This window comes from Crocodylus siamensis, chromosome 1, assembly GCF_052110815.1.
Source record: "Crocodylus siamensis isolate JL-2025a chromosome 1, ASM5211081v1, whole genome shotgun sequence".
In the NCBI taxonomy this organism is placed as follows: Eukaryota; Metazoa; Chordata; order Crocodylia; family Crocodylidae; genus Crocodylus; species Crocodylus siamensis.
This window is the reverse complement of record NC_143395.1, coordinates 191692691-191708046: the sequence shown is the minus strand read 5'-3', so window position 1 is coordinate 191708046 and position 15356 is coordinate 191692691. Positions and strand designations below refer to the sequence as shown.

The window sequence follows — 15356 nt, the reverse complement described above, 5'->3', positions numbered from 1 at the left end:
TCAACCCTACATTATTGTATAGTTCCCTCCATGAACTTATGAAGCTCCACCCTGAAACAGTTTAAGTTCCTTGGCATAACTGTCTTCTTAGAGAGCCATTCCAGAATTTCACTTCTCTACTCCTTCAGGCATCCACTTGCATTGATTTCTGTGGCTTCAGGTACCCAGTTAGCACCTTGGATGCTCTATCAAAATCCATGTTACCTACACTCTCTTCTAGTTCTCACTGACCTTTTCAAATGGAACAAGACTGACACTGTCTCCATGTCTCCTTGCTCCTTCCTGTAATACATCCTCTCTTCATCCTTAGTGGGAATGTGGCTTTTAACTTTGATCTCTATTTCTAACCTTTCCAGTGGCCTGAAAACTCACAGCTTGGGCTATCTGTGACCAATTTCTGCTCCTCTAATCTGGCTTGGACCCTCACTGATCTCTTAAATAAATATCAAATGAATTCTTCCCACTATAACTCTGAGCCTATGCTCCATCCTCATACTCCTTGATATCCTGCTTTTCCTTGGCTTTCAAGCTGCCATCCTGGACTTTTCTGATTGTGCCGCCTTCAATATCCACTTTGGAGGACCCTTTTCCTCCCCTTGATCATTTCACCCAGGCTTTTGCAACCTTCTCTCCTCTCTCTCTCCCCACCCTTTCCTTGGGTAATCACATTTTACTCCTTCAGGGAGAAAGTGTCATTCACTGGACATGTGTGGAAATGCCTTGGGCAATATGTGGTTGAGATAGATTTGAGAACCTTCAGATTAGGAAGAGCAAGCACTTCCTAGAGTGGTTACACATATGCCCATGCATGTGTGTAAACAGCAAGAGGATGAGTTGCAGGTGCATGGAAGGACTATAAATCAGCACACACTCCTTAAACAACACATGGCAGGGTTATATTGCAGGTGTGATTTGATTCATCTCTCTGCAGAATCAGCTTTCAAAAGTCTGACAAACTCTGGCTTAATCAATCATTGCAGGTAAGTGACCTGCTTGAATGCTGAAATAAGTTTTTTCTTTTTTCTTTACAATTTTTTTTCAAGAAAGACTTTTTGAGGGGTCAATCCAGCCATCTCCTTTAAAGTTAATCCATTTTTTTAAAGGATTTTCTAGTTTTGGAGTTAGAGGAGGAGGAAAAAGTTTAAAGGTTAGTATAGCAGATGTTTTGTAATGATTTGCAACAAAACAAAAAAATATTAAGGTCAGCTTGCTCTCAGCTCTTGCAATCAGAGTGGATTGTAGTGCAAGGAATAACAATGCCTATCATTCATACTGAATTCGTTAAATGCAACAGTTTGTATGGAGGAAGATAACCTTCTGTAACACTATGTTGGCAGAAGCTCATAACATCTGACCAGCAAGAGTGGTTGTTTAGAGTTCTTTCAGTCAAAGAATGAGGATGGGTCATACAAGGAACTATCTACATTATTTTTTAAATACATTTTTTTCAAGAAATTTGTAGCTTTGTGATTGATCATGCAACTCCTTTTTTGTTTGTATTGTCTCTTGAGGTACCTATACACGAGTGCGGAGCCCACTCCAATTAATCTGCTGGAGCATGGTAATGATGAGCTTTAGTTCAAGCACTGCCATTTTGAAGCACATGGATGCTGATACATGAGACACCGCAGCACTTTCATTAGAGTGATTCTCACGGCCACTCTAATTAAAGTGCCATTCCCCCAACCCTCGAGCATGTGTAAAAGTGTCCCTATTGTTTATGGTATGGCTATGATTTAAATATGCTACCCTTCAGATTCTTTAGTCACCAGTAGTCATTTAGGTCAATGTATATATTTCTTCTGTCTTTCTAAATGGTTATGGTTTTAAATGTTTGTTCTCCATCTTTGGTTCCACTCTTAGCTTTCCATAGCAACATGAAAAATGCCATACAAACTAAATTGTGTGCTCTCTGTCTGCTTTCTATAATGCTTTTCCTGTTAGCCCCCTTTTTTATCCACTCAATGGTCTGTTAAGTGGTCTTCATGGTAAGATTTTCTGCAAGCTAAGGCTACTCTATGTATCTTAATGAATCAGAAAAAAGAAAAAGGAACATTATTTAGCACCATACCCATAAATCTGTTTTCTTTATTTCTAAGCAGGAACCAAGCTTTTATAACTATTATTTTGCAGCATACCCGTAGCCCCCCTCCCAGCACTGCTGCTGCCTGCCCTAAGAGCAGTCCCACCCAGCGCCCCTGGGAAGAGCCTGGTGCAGCTCCAGCCCCAGCCCACAGCAGCAGCCATCCCACCCCACGCAAATCTGCGGGGCACATGCTCTCCAGGGGTGCACACAGCAGTGGGAGCTGCCCCCCCCAGATGAGTCACTACTCCATCTCACGCTCCACCCACACCGCCCCAGCTGGGCAGCACTTGCCCCAGCCCCACTCTCTCTGTCACCACGGGGGCCTTGATCTGCCCCTCCATGCCCCTTCCCTCCTTCACTTCCACTACAACAGACTTACCAGCTGCACACAGCTCTCCATCCTGTATTGGAAATCGATCGGTATCAGCCGATATGCCTCTTTAAAAATGAGCTATTGGTATCGGCCCCCAAAATCTCTTATCGGTGCACCCCTACCTCTAATCTTATGCAAGTCAACATTTTTGCAGATGAGTAGTACTGGAAATGTTTTGCAGACTGAAACTTTTTGTAAATATGAAAATGTTTCACTTGAAAATCATTTTTTTAGGCTCAATATTGAGGTATAATTTCAATTTAAAATATTAAAAAAGTAAAAACCCCAAACATAATAATTCTTCCCCTGCTTCCACGGAGGGAAAAAACACATTTTTTTTTTTTGGTAAGGTAAAAATGAAACTCTTTTCATTTCAGGCTGGCCCAAATGAATTCCCCCTTCCCTCCTGCCACCCAGCCAATATTCTGGTTTGAGCACTGACCAGAACATTCATTCTTCATACAGCTCTACTGCCCATGCTTTGAGGGAAGACTGCAACATTAAAAGGAACTATATAATGACCTGATCTCTTGACCTGATATTCATTTCTCGGTAGTGACACTGAGTCAACAGTAATTCAATCTCAGACTGAGACAAAACTCCTTACTGACTTCAGAACAGGGAGTGTAGGCCTAGAGCTGTGTACTCAGATGGTGGCTTCACACTTGGACACAGGCTGAGCCAAATGACCATATTACCAACATTTCACGTAACTGTTCTGCCCACAAATACCCTGAAGTCTCTCACTCAGCTTGCTTATCATACAGAACTAAAGAATAGGAATTTTGCTGGCACGAAGATGGCATAATTTGGTTCCTGATGCCCAGCATCCTGCACTCTCCTACCCCACAAAGCCCTTTATATACCACAAGACTATTCCAGTCTTGAGGAGTTTGCAAAGGAGCTTAAGGGATTTACAAGCCTAATTCTAATGAGTACAAATAAACTCTGAGGCCTCTTTAAACTCCCCAGCCCATGGCTTTGCTTCCCCATCAAAGCAGATGTATGGCAAGATAACGTGAACAGGTAGCAAGGAGGCAATTCAGTCTTTCTGCAACTTTCCCCCTGGCTTGGAAAAAAATCTGCAAATGTAATAAATAACCTGTATAGCTCCCTTTTTAAAAATCTTTCATTCAGCTCCATAAATCCCAGGGCATAAATCACACTTGTCAGTGAGAGAAATTGTGGGGGAACTACCTTAGAAATGGAGCAAGTTCTGTAAACACCTACACCTATCAAATTAACTGTAAATCAGCTCAGTGGGCTGGACCAAATTCTTTTGTGCCATGATGCTGTTTCCTTATGGTAATATAAACATGAGCAGAATCTGACTCAGTTGCTGCTTGTATTGAAGAATAGGGAAAATTTAAATTAAAAAGCTATAATCATCCTTTAGTCAAGAGTTTCTGTTAAAATTAGCCCTATGATGGCAAAACACTATGGGAATTGCCAGTGTAAATGCATCCTGGGTTAATAGGTGTAGATTGTAGCTGTGTTAGTCTATTCATTGTACCTTTCCTAATGTAAGTTTAGATGTCATACCTTTCCTTTACCTAAAGGGGAAATGCAAAAGGTAGTAGTTAAAGCAGCCCTTTAACAATAGAGGAAGATTCTGGGGCCAGCTCTATCCCATCCTACATTTTTCATGAAGGAAAGCACTTGTTGCTGGAGGACAGAGAATTTTCTTAAGAAGGCAGAATGAAGTTTGAGAAACAAGCACTAATTCTAGTGTTTAGCCAGGTCTGAGACTAGAGAGCAAAGCTGCTAGGGGGATGGGTATTCTCCTCACCTCTCAGAACTTAAGGGTTGTAGAAGTTATGAAACTCAGCTGAGAGTGACACTCTGCCAAAATGCATTCTGGGAGAAATGAACACCTAAACCAGTGGTTCTCAGCCTTTCTTAGAGTCAAGGCACCTCTCATTAGACTTAAGACACCCCTCAGAAAATGCCAGCTCTTAGTTTTTCCTAGTTTCTTGACTACAGAAAAATAATAAGAGCAATTCTTCTGTTCCAAAGAAGTCAGAAAGACTACAACAGGTCAGAATATTTTTAGCATGATGGATTCTTATTTAAAATCGCTGGGTTTATCTTGCGAATCACATTTGCACTCCTAACAATGCTAACACTGTAAAATATTGCAGCACCCCTTAAAAGATCTTAAGGCACCCTAGGGGCCATAGTGTGCTGGTTGAAAATCATGGACCTAAACACTCTAACTAAGGAGAAGGTTTCATCTTTCTGACAAGATTTTTCAAAAAAAAAGATTAGACAATTATAACTTGATTAATTGGTTTAAAGGAATAATCAATCTATAGGAAAAAAATATTGCTCCAAAAATAGTTTCTGCTGACTTGAAGCCATTTGCAAATTAGGGAATTAAGGGAACAGGAACAGATTTGGCTGGCTTAAAATTTTCAAGCCCTTGGGCACTATTGACAAAAACACTGAGAAGGACATGATGCCATCACTTTCCTTGTACTGGAGAGCCTAAGGCCACTAAGCTGTTGGGGAGCTGGATTCAACTCCCTTCACTATCTGATCTAGGCTTTCATTGAACATACCTTTTAGCTGCTTTAAAAAAGGAGGGGAGCTCCTGCTTGGATGCATTGGCTGTTATACTATAACTGTTACATTTTCACAATCCTGTATGATACAAGTTAGCTAAATCACTGCAACTCTAACCCTGAACAAAACAGGATTAAAGTTGCAATGGTTTTGCTACACATGTATTAGTACGAAAGCAGGTATACATAATGGTTACATCAGAGCAGTCTATATTGGTATCATTAAATACCAGTCCAACTGTTATGTCCCTCTACGTCCTCAGAGCAAGTATCTGAAGACAATTCATACACCTCTTAAGAGACCACCCTAACCACTGTGCTGTAAGGTATTTTGGGATCGATACTCTCAATATCTCCTGCTTTGTGAGAGAAATAGTCACTGCTGAAATGACTGGAATACTAGTCTTCCATCTCCTAGAAGTGTCACTTAACCACTGGACTATAATGCTATTCTTTTTTCCCTCACCCAATTAATATATAATTATTATATATAGTTTAGGTTGGATATTAGAGAAAAACTCTCTCACTAGGAAGGCGGTAAAGACTGGAACAGGTTACCCAGAGAGGTTGTGGAATCTCCCTCCTTGGAGGTTTATAAGACCTGGCCCAACAAAGCCTTGACTGGAATGATCCAGTTAGGGGTAGTCCTGCTTTGGGCAGAACCTCCTGAGGTCCCTTCCAAACCTAATTTTCTATGATTCTATTTTACACAGAGTGGAACAACTCTGACAGGAGACATTAACAGAAGCCCACCACAGAATACCTTCTCGAATTATTCTCTCAGAATGGGGGATCAGCTATCAAACCCCCAGGGGCATATCCCTGCACTAATCTTTGTGCATAATCCAATGTTCAAAGCTCCCAGGGAGATTCCAGTGGGTGTTGAGGGTGCTCTACATATGGCAGGATCAGATGCCATATACTTACAGCTCATCCAGACTCGGTACGTCCCACCATATATCAGGATCTTTTGACTGATAATGAAGAATTCAACAACAGGGATGCATTTTACACAGAGGACAAATACCCGACATACTTAGTGAGAACAGATTCTCTCTCTCTCTCTCTGAAGGAGGTCTCAGTTGATATTGTCCTCATTCAGGTTGTGATGGAATAAGAGGCTGAAGGCTCTAGCTTATAACACAAATTATCATACCTTGAGAGTTACACCATTAGTACGTTTTTGGTCCTTTTGCTTTTGAAATATTGTAGAAAAGAGACACCCCAAGGCCAAATTCTCAGCTTCACCAAGCAAATATGCTGATTTAAATCTGCTAACAAACTGTATCAGAATTTAGTTTAATTGAAAGCAAGGGGCCACATTCATCCCTGCTACTAAGAAGATTATTCTGATAAGCTTAATATGAAGTAAGCCCAATCAATATGAATTCCCATTGTAGAAGATGGTATACAAATGTTTCCAGTCTGTACAGGAGAAGAAAGGAAGTATGATAATCCTCATTTTACAGATAAGGAACTGAGACAGTTAGAGATTATGTTTCTTTCCCTCGGTCATAAAAACCTAGGTTTCCTGAGTCCATTTTGAGACCTTTAACTATGGGAACAACTCTCTGTGGCTTGTACAAAGGGATGAATTTGACTTAGACATCATTGGAAATATGGTTAGGCCTTGCACATAGTAGGCTGCACAGTCTGGATAAAAGTCATCCTCCTCATGAAGGCAGGTATACTGTATCATCATCACAGTAGGGTTGTGCCAGGGAAATCTAAGAAGGGTGTTGTCTTTACTCCTTGCATGCTGTGGAACAGTGGGCCACACTGACAGGGAGACCAAGGTAAAGCAAATAGCATCCTTTGTGTAATTCTGTTAGGCCACCATCCTAAGCAACACTTGATAAAATCCACAGGCACGTTATTCAAGTAACTGGAATAAGTCAATAGGTTTTAAAAAGCCTTTTGTAAGTAGGGGCCTTTAATTATAAAAACGGTGGTTGCCAGAAACCCAAAGATTAAGGAAATACATGTAGAAGATAAAGTAGATTGTTTTACGAGAATAAGTAGTGAGGTTAATGACTTGTTTCTGTCTAGGGGTGGTGGAGGGAAATGATGTTTAGGTTGCCTTTTCTAGCTAGGAGGCCTATTTTTGAGTCCTCAGAAGTGGTGGTCACATTCTTCTTATTACCTCTGTAGAGAATGCAAGAGGGTGGAGAAATTTTAGAGATCTGCACTTGCAGCATGTGCAGAGAGGGACACTCCCAAACACACCCCACCCACTGCTCACATGTGCCTCACTCAGAAAGGCAGCAGAGGAACTGTTCCAGGGGCATCCTCATGTGGCTGCTTTTCAGACTTGACTCCGGTGTGCTTGAAAGCAGCTACATGGGATGGCCTCAGAACAGCTTCATTTCCAGTTTTGGCACAAATAAATGGGTGTGCTTGGGCAGGGAGGTGTCCAAACACACCTGTAGCATGGTGTAGCTATTGCCCAGGGAAGCCAAAACTGAAAGCCTAGCACATGCCATATTTCCTTGCATATAAGATGCACTCCCCCAACTCCCTCCCTCTTAACCCCAAAAAAGAAAAGAATAAAATTGTTGGGGAAAAAGTTTTTAACATAAATTTGAATGATTTTAGTAGGGGTGCACCGATAGAGATTTTGGGACCAATACCCATAGCTGATATTTATGGAGGCATATCAGCTGATACTGATCTGATTTCCGATACAGCTGTGTGCAGCTGGTAATTATGCCCCTGCCCCACCCCTTCTCCCTCCCCACAGCGGGTGTTGATCTGCACCCCCCCGTCCCTTCTCTCCCTCTTCCCCTTCCATCACAACAGACTTACCAGCTACATGCAGCTCTCCACACTGCTGGGCTGTGCTCCTTGCTGCCTGCATGCTGCCAAATAATCAGCCACTTCAGGCTGATTTCCGATACAGCCAATTTTCTTTATATTGGTACCAATCCAATATTGGACCAATGTATTGGTGCACCTCTAATTTTTAGTTGACTTTTATTGCAATTATTTCATTTTTTTAATGTAGCATTTGTGTACAATATCCACCTTGATTTGAACAGGATGGTGCTAGACTGTTCTCTATGGCTGTATGGAGCAGAACAAGAAGTAATGGTTTTAAATGACAACATGAGAAATTTTTTTTGGATATTAGGGAGAACTTTTTCACTAGGAGTTTGGTTAAGCAATGGAACAGATTACTTAGACAGGCTGCAGCATGTCCATGCTTAGAAGTTTTCTAGAGCAGGTTAAACAAACACTTGTCTCTGATGATCCTGCCTAGGGCAAGGGTGTGGACTCTGAAGGTCCCTTCCAGTCCTATTTTTCCATGATTTTATTTTAGATCCCCTTTTCAGGTAAAAAAATAAATGGACTAGAAAGATATGGATCTTCCTCTGGGGATTATTAGTGCAGTGCAATGACAAGGACAGGGCAGGAAAGAATTGTGGAGTAAATATAAATCTGGATATGAGATGTGCAATTCCTCCTTCCATTATGCCAAGCAGAGTAGGGAAGTAACCAATCAAGAAACTACACTTCACTTCACATTGCTTAAAGCTGACAAAGCTACATATTTTTACAATGCATTAAAAAGATAAATATGATTTGCATGTGTCACTGAGCTGTAGCTGCATAACCCTGAAGGGGCACAGTTGACATAACTGGATCTGTCTTAGTATCTAAGGCAAAAGGAAAATTAGAGACATGTTGTAGCTGTGGTTTTTGTATCTGGGCTTAAAGGCAGAGGAATTCCCACCCCAAAGATAGACTTGATCGAGTGTGTCGCTCTTCTAACCAATCCCAGCTGAAGTTAAAATGGAATGAGTTCTAATGTACAGATTTTACCTGCACAGCAGTGTCTGCACTTGGCTGACTAGGGTTGTGTTCATTACAAATATCCTTGTTTCTGTCATCCAAGCAATGGAAAATACTTTTACATTTAGCACAAGATCTGCATTGCCAAGGGACTAAGCAGGAGGCTATTGCTTAGGCAGAGGTTCAGGCAGAGAACATTGATCCTCCAATTTCCACTGGCTTCTGAACAGTTTCTGAGTAGACTTTAACATTTGGTGAGTTAAGATATCACCTCTCTGCAGTGTAACAAAAGCAGCTGTTGCCTCAGCCGTGGCTGGAGATACTGTCGCGACTAACACAGCAGGAGCTGGCACTGCCCCTGATGCCACACAATTCTTCTCGGTACAGAGCTGTGCTGCTGTGCCTCTGCACCTCTGCCCTCCAGTTCCAAGAGAAGGGTTTAAATCTGGACTTATCTCCTTTCCTTTGGTCTATCACAACCTGGGTGAATTAACCTTTACTGCATCCTTCACTGTTCATGTTTCACACTATACTGTTCGTGCATTCAGTGGCATGTGCTGGTCTGTATAGGGGTAAACTTCAGGTCTGACTTCGCAAACTTTTATGCTTGTGTATAATCTGACTCCTATGTTTAGGCCCGTGATTCCTAACCAGAGTACCATGACATCCTAGGGTGCCCTGAGATCCTTTCAAGGGTGCCACAAGATGTCACATAATGTTAGAACAGTTAAGTGTGCAAACATGATTCACAAGATAAAAAACAGAGATTTCACATGGGAATCTATAGCGTTAAAACATTCTGACCTGCTGTGATCTTTTTGAGTTCTTCGCAACAAAATAATTGCTCTATTTTTCCATAGTCAAGAAACAAGTGAAAATGAAGAGCTGGCATTTTCCAAAGGGTGCCTGAGTCTAATGAGGGGGACTTTTGGTCTAGAAAGTCTGAGAACCACTGGTTTAGGCCCAAAAGAGCTACTGAGAGTACTCTCATGCTTAAAGTTAAGCACTTACATAAGGGTTTACAGGCCTGATTTTCTTTTCAGAGGCAAGAACTAGCTGGAATTGGGGCAATTTTATCTGAGCAATTTATCTTTTTAAAGTTATTTTTCCCCCTGAATTCTGTCCATTTAAAAAAAATATGCAAAAGGCCATTGATACAGCTGTATTAAAGCACTCTAAAGAAATGAAGTCATTAAAAATTATATTATTTAAAAACATTTCCTATTCTGTTATAAAACCAACCAAATGAGCACTTACATGGTACTGTAATTTTCCAGAATGGATGTTCTGCTTTAAAAGAGTTGTCATGTATTTATGCATCATTTGTAATTCAGACAATACAGTAGACTGGAACAGACCCTCAAAAGGCTAATACCAATTCTCCCTGATAACCCAGGACTGGAATTGGTAGTTCACTGTGTTCACATATGAGGCAAATTTGTAGAGTTGAAACAGCTATTATTAACTGATCTCAGGCGGGAGAAAGAAAAAAAGAAGTATGCAGCCTGGACAAGTCTAAAATGAGATGGTTCACAAACACTTGAAATATGTACTACCTTTTCTAACCATTATAAATCCCACCCCCACTCGGTCTGTGTATAAACACACATTCATATCACTCCATTCCTTTTATCACTACCTAAATGAGTTTTTGCAGCAGGCATTTATTCTGTGGGTAGAATATTCTTTATCCTTTAAGTAGCTATAACTGTACAACAACTGGGAAAAAACAGATGAGTGATTTTCACTAATATGTAAAATTAAATGGATTAGCACTTAGCCTTCAAAAGTGGCCAAAGAATATGGGAAATATTTATGTGTTTATTAAAGCTCACTGGAACTCTAATAGCACTGTGAATATTTGCTCACCTAAACATTTAAGGCCTATTCTCTTTTTGTGTTTGCCTTCTCTGGAAGTGTTTAGCAAGTGAATTTACTAGTTAGAGTGTTTGAAGGAATGATGACTTTCAAACAAATATTAAAGAATATACACTGTAAATGGATTCTGAGTTCATAAAACTGGGCATGTCTACACAAGATGCTAAATGCGCAGTAGACTAATCCTACTGCGCATTAGCATATCATGGTAAAAGCCGTGCTAATGCACAATAGAATTAGTATACTGTGTAGTAGCACTGGTTACTGTGTGAATTAGTACCTTTTATTACTAGTAGAGGCTCACCGATATATCGGTACCATATCGGATCGGCACCAGTAAAAGGAAAATTAATATTATCAACTATCAGCTTTTTTGGCTGGTGTAGCCAATAATGTACTGATAAATAAAACATGTTTTCTGGCAGACACCCCCAGATGCTACATACATGCGCCCAGCCATATAATGCAAGCAGCCAGGAGCACAACCGGGAGGCATGGAGACCATAGCCCTGAAGGTAAGTCTGTGGAGGGGAAGAGGCATATGGGGGAGGGGGACAGATGGAGGCCCTCATGGTGAGGGAGGAAGTGGGGCAGGGGCTGGAGCTGGGGCTGCTGCCTAGCCAGGGCAGCGAATGGAACCCCAGGGCTGGGGCAGGGAGAGAGCTGTGGGTGGCTTGTCCAGGGGCCACAGTTGAAAGAGCAGGGAGGGTGGCTTCCTGCCACTGCATGAGTGCCCGGGGGAGGCATGGGGGGCCATGTGACCCCCAGCTTTGTGTGGGGTGGATGTAGGCTGCCCGCTGTGGGCTCAGGGCTTTCCACCCCACTGCCTTTGCCTGGGAGCCATGTACTGGCTGTGCATCTCTTGCCTAACCGCAGCAATGGGGGTGGCAAGTTGTGTCTCCCACCGCTGTGTGGAGAGGGGACATAGCACAGCCAGTGTGTGGCTCCTGGGGCAAAGGTAGGGGAGCCCTGAGCCCACAGCAAGCAGCCTGCATCCACCCTATGCAGAAAGCTGGAGGGTCACATGGCCTTTCATGCCTCCCCCAAGGGTGCGCACAGATTTACCTGCAAATTGGATTTCGTATGAGTATCGGTTGATATGCCTGGAGTGGACTCAAATGATTTGTTAAACAGTACTCCTTTCTCCAATATCTATCAAAAAATTAGTGCAGAGGGTAGATATTCACTTATCCTTCCTAAAAGCCATATTGGTTTGCACGCCAAAGGTTTCTCTGGTCAGTCTACTGTGGTATAAAGAGACCATTTAAATTACCTGTAAATACAGGCTGACAGTCTCAAACACTGAAATGTCTTGGCCAAATGATGGGTTCCCAGATTGCATCATAACTCAAAAATACTACTACAAACAACTTCAACTGAGCAAAAAAGAGAACAAATAAAAAAAAAAGTCAAGTGGGATGAATTAGGTAAATGTACAAGTACGGCATATTGCCCATAAATCCAGCATAGTCTGAAGCAGGTTCTTACATTCAGCAACCTGTAACAGTTATAGGATTGGCATATTTGGGGAACATAAAGAGCATCTGTAGAGCAGATCAAAAATCTAGTTTTTGGTTAAAACAATTTTGCTGAATTTTGGGTGGCTTGGGGTTTTTTTTAAAGCAATTCTAAACAAAATGAACAGGAGTTTGGTTAGATGTTTTAATTTAAAAAGAAAACTTTAACTGACATTAAATTATCTTTGCAAAATGTTTCAATTTTGATTAAACCACCTTTTCTGTCACTGAAAACAATTGGCAGAAAAATTTCAGTCAATATTAAGCTATTTCTGACCATGGCAACCATGCTTTGAGTGTGTATATTTATTAGAGGCAAGAGAATACATGTGGTTGTTTTTCCCCCCACATACTATGGCTAATTCTGAATAACTACTGCAAAAGGGTATCAGATGACCTTATATCTGTCTATTCAGCTTCCCTCTGTGAAACTGCAACAAAATGGCTGAGGTACCTACATCAGAAGGGTTCATAGACAGATGCTTGCTATATCCTGCTAAGGCACTTGAACTAATCAGTCAAAATGATACACAGGCAAAAAGGTAAGAGATGTAGACAGACAGATTGGAGCAAAGGCCAAAGGATGAGCAAACCTATCAGCTTTGTTCAGAGAAAGGGGCTATTAAAGGAATAGTTCATCTGTATTCCATGAATAAATTCAATCCGTGCTTAATGCATGTGGACAATAGCATGACATAGCCAGCGAGGGCTTCATTGCTGTCATTACCCAGAATACCATGACCACTCAGAACAACAGAGCAACAGCCCAGGGAGTTCTCCAATCACCATATTTCTAAAGGTGGAAGGCCACTTTGCCTGATCTAAATGAGAAAATAGTTCAACACCTATAAAACACAACTCTGAAAGGGAACATAAACACTGGCCCATTTTTAGATAAGAAAAAAATATACAAATTCTGAACACAAGAATACTTTACTACTACTTCTAATTGCCAGTGACATTTACATCTGCCATGGCTTGTCTATTTGCATATATTTTCTAAGTTACAAAAATGCCAGGGAGTTTACAGCTTGAGTGTTACAGGATTAAGAGTGGTTATTAACATAGAGAATATGTAGTGACACACATGCGCACACAAAAAAAGTATTGTAAAGCAGAATGTTTAACTAAGCTTGAAGAAAAATCATTGGGCTTTTCATATTGTGTTCTTGTGTCAAAATCCAAAAAACTTGATTTTCTAGCATCAGACCATTCCAATGTTTATGTTCTTGCTTTCTCTTTTTTAAATGTGGTGTTAGTATAGGAGGAGAATAGACTTGAGAAAATAGCATTCTCATCTTACCTCAATGTTTGGATCATCACTGAAGGTTTAAAAAAACGAACCAGATATTCCCAGCAGCATTTTACAGAAGACTGTAAACAAACACCTTGCTATTAATTCACTTTCCAAGCTCTGCTGGTGTTCCTGCACAACTTCATCTGTGTTCCTGGAGTTTATGGCATCAGCAGAACCCCTGGAGTGAATTATAATGTTGAAATCTCATTTATGCATAACTGAGATGATCATCTTGACTTCTTTAAAGCTCATGCCAGTTTTCCTACCCTACCAAGAGCTGTTAAGTATTTAGTGAGTCTTAAAATCAGAATAGAATTATCCACTGCAAATGACAGTGTTTACCCTCTCTCAAAGGCATAAGGCAATCTTCAACTTAATCTGGATTTTTTCTGATTCCATTATAAAATAGGAACACTGCAGGTACAGTCTACATATTAGATCGCTATACAGCTGATAGTCACATAAATTCTTTCATTTATCAAGGTAAGTTAATTATAATGAATCCTGAACCAATAAAGATGGATCACTCACTGCTGGGGTCATCTGATCCCAGCAGTCTTTCCTGCCCAAGTGCAGGAGGGCTGCACCCAATGATCTGCAAGGTCCCTTCCAGCCCATAACAACTATAAAACTATGAAAACAGTTAATAATAATTGAAGTATTAACAAGACACAACATTAAAATAAGGGTAGTCTACAGTATGTTACACAGAAAACTATATAGAATAGATTAAATATAAGCAGAGAAGTCATTCCCCTTTTAAAACATCATAAAAACAGTTAATTCTTTTAAAAAAACATCAGGAATTGCACAGTTTTAAAATTCATACTTGGTCACCATGATCAAAGAAGAAGAAAAATAAAAGAGACTGCTGTTTTTAATACTGCTTCAGAAAGCCTGTGAAACTTATGCCTATAATACACTTTAAAAAAAACCTCACAAATTTGATATGATGCAATTTGCCTCAATATAATTATACCACTGAATCCATATCAATTAAACAATAATATTGACCCTTCTTTGATTCAGACTGCAACACAATATTTTCAGGTTTTGTCACTTACCATGAACATGACGCTTGATTAAAGTATTAAAACAACAGCCCAGTATCAGGACAGCAAGTTGCACAGTGTTTTAAATCATCTTTTCCAACTTAGTAAAATGCTAAAGGTCCTCTTGAAATAGATGATTCTGTTTCTAAAACCATCAGAGATGACCATTACTCTGATAGAAAATGAAAAGGATCTTATCTACAATAGGTATGTTCTGCATAGTCTGGTAACTCCCAATGAACATTTGTGCAAACTGCAGACACCAGCAACTATGAGCGAACAAAATAAACGGCTGTCTTTTTCACTAAGCACTCAGCAGTGAACTACAAGAGACGGCTGAATTCTAATTCTGGCCAGCTGGCTGACACATAGACAACTTGAATACCACTGCACCTCCTTGCTAATTATTAACACCCTTTCCACCCTGTGAACTGCAAAAGGATTGCATAGTCCTAGCATGAAGCAGCACCCGTACATTTACAGTATTATGAAGAAACAAGAAGAGAGGAATAACCCACAGCTGATAAAGTGCAACAGGCCATTTCCACTAAGATTTTAGTGCTAATTTTGTCTGGGTGCCAAATACAGCATTTGTTTCAAATGCCTACATTAATATCATTGACTAATAATTATACTCAGAATGCACTTTGCTGGAAACCCCCGTACAGCACTGTTTACAGCCTTTCCCCCAAGTACAATATGACAAAACTGTAGAGCTGACTAAGTCTGTTTCCCACACTTGTCTAGCATTAGAAGGGGTAAGAAGAGATGACTGCTTGCTTTCAAAGACAAACTAT

The 15356-nt window shown here is 40.6% G+C and overlaps 1 protein-coding gene across 4 annotated transcripts in view; it reads right to left on the bottom strand.

Annotated features, from left to right (window-relative positions):
• Window positions 1–15356, bottom strand: part of PAK5 (p21 (RAC1) activated kinase 5) — a 258934-nt gene that overhangs the window by 147940 nt on the left and 95638 nt on the right. For 2 of the 4 annotated variants that reach the window (XM_090051450.1, XM_090051475.1), the window contains exon 2: window positions 13514–13685. The exons of the other annotated variants lie outside the window; for them this stretch is intronic. In XM_090051450.1, coding sequence (XP_089907576.1) covers window positions 13514–13530 — 17 coding nt within the window. In that variant the 5' untranslated portion in view covers window positions 13531–13685. The remainder of the gene's footprint in view (window positions 1–13513; window positions 13686–15356) is intronic. 4 annotated transcript variants of the gene reach the window in all.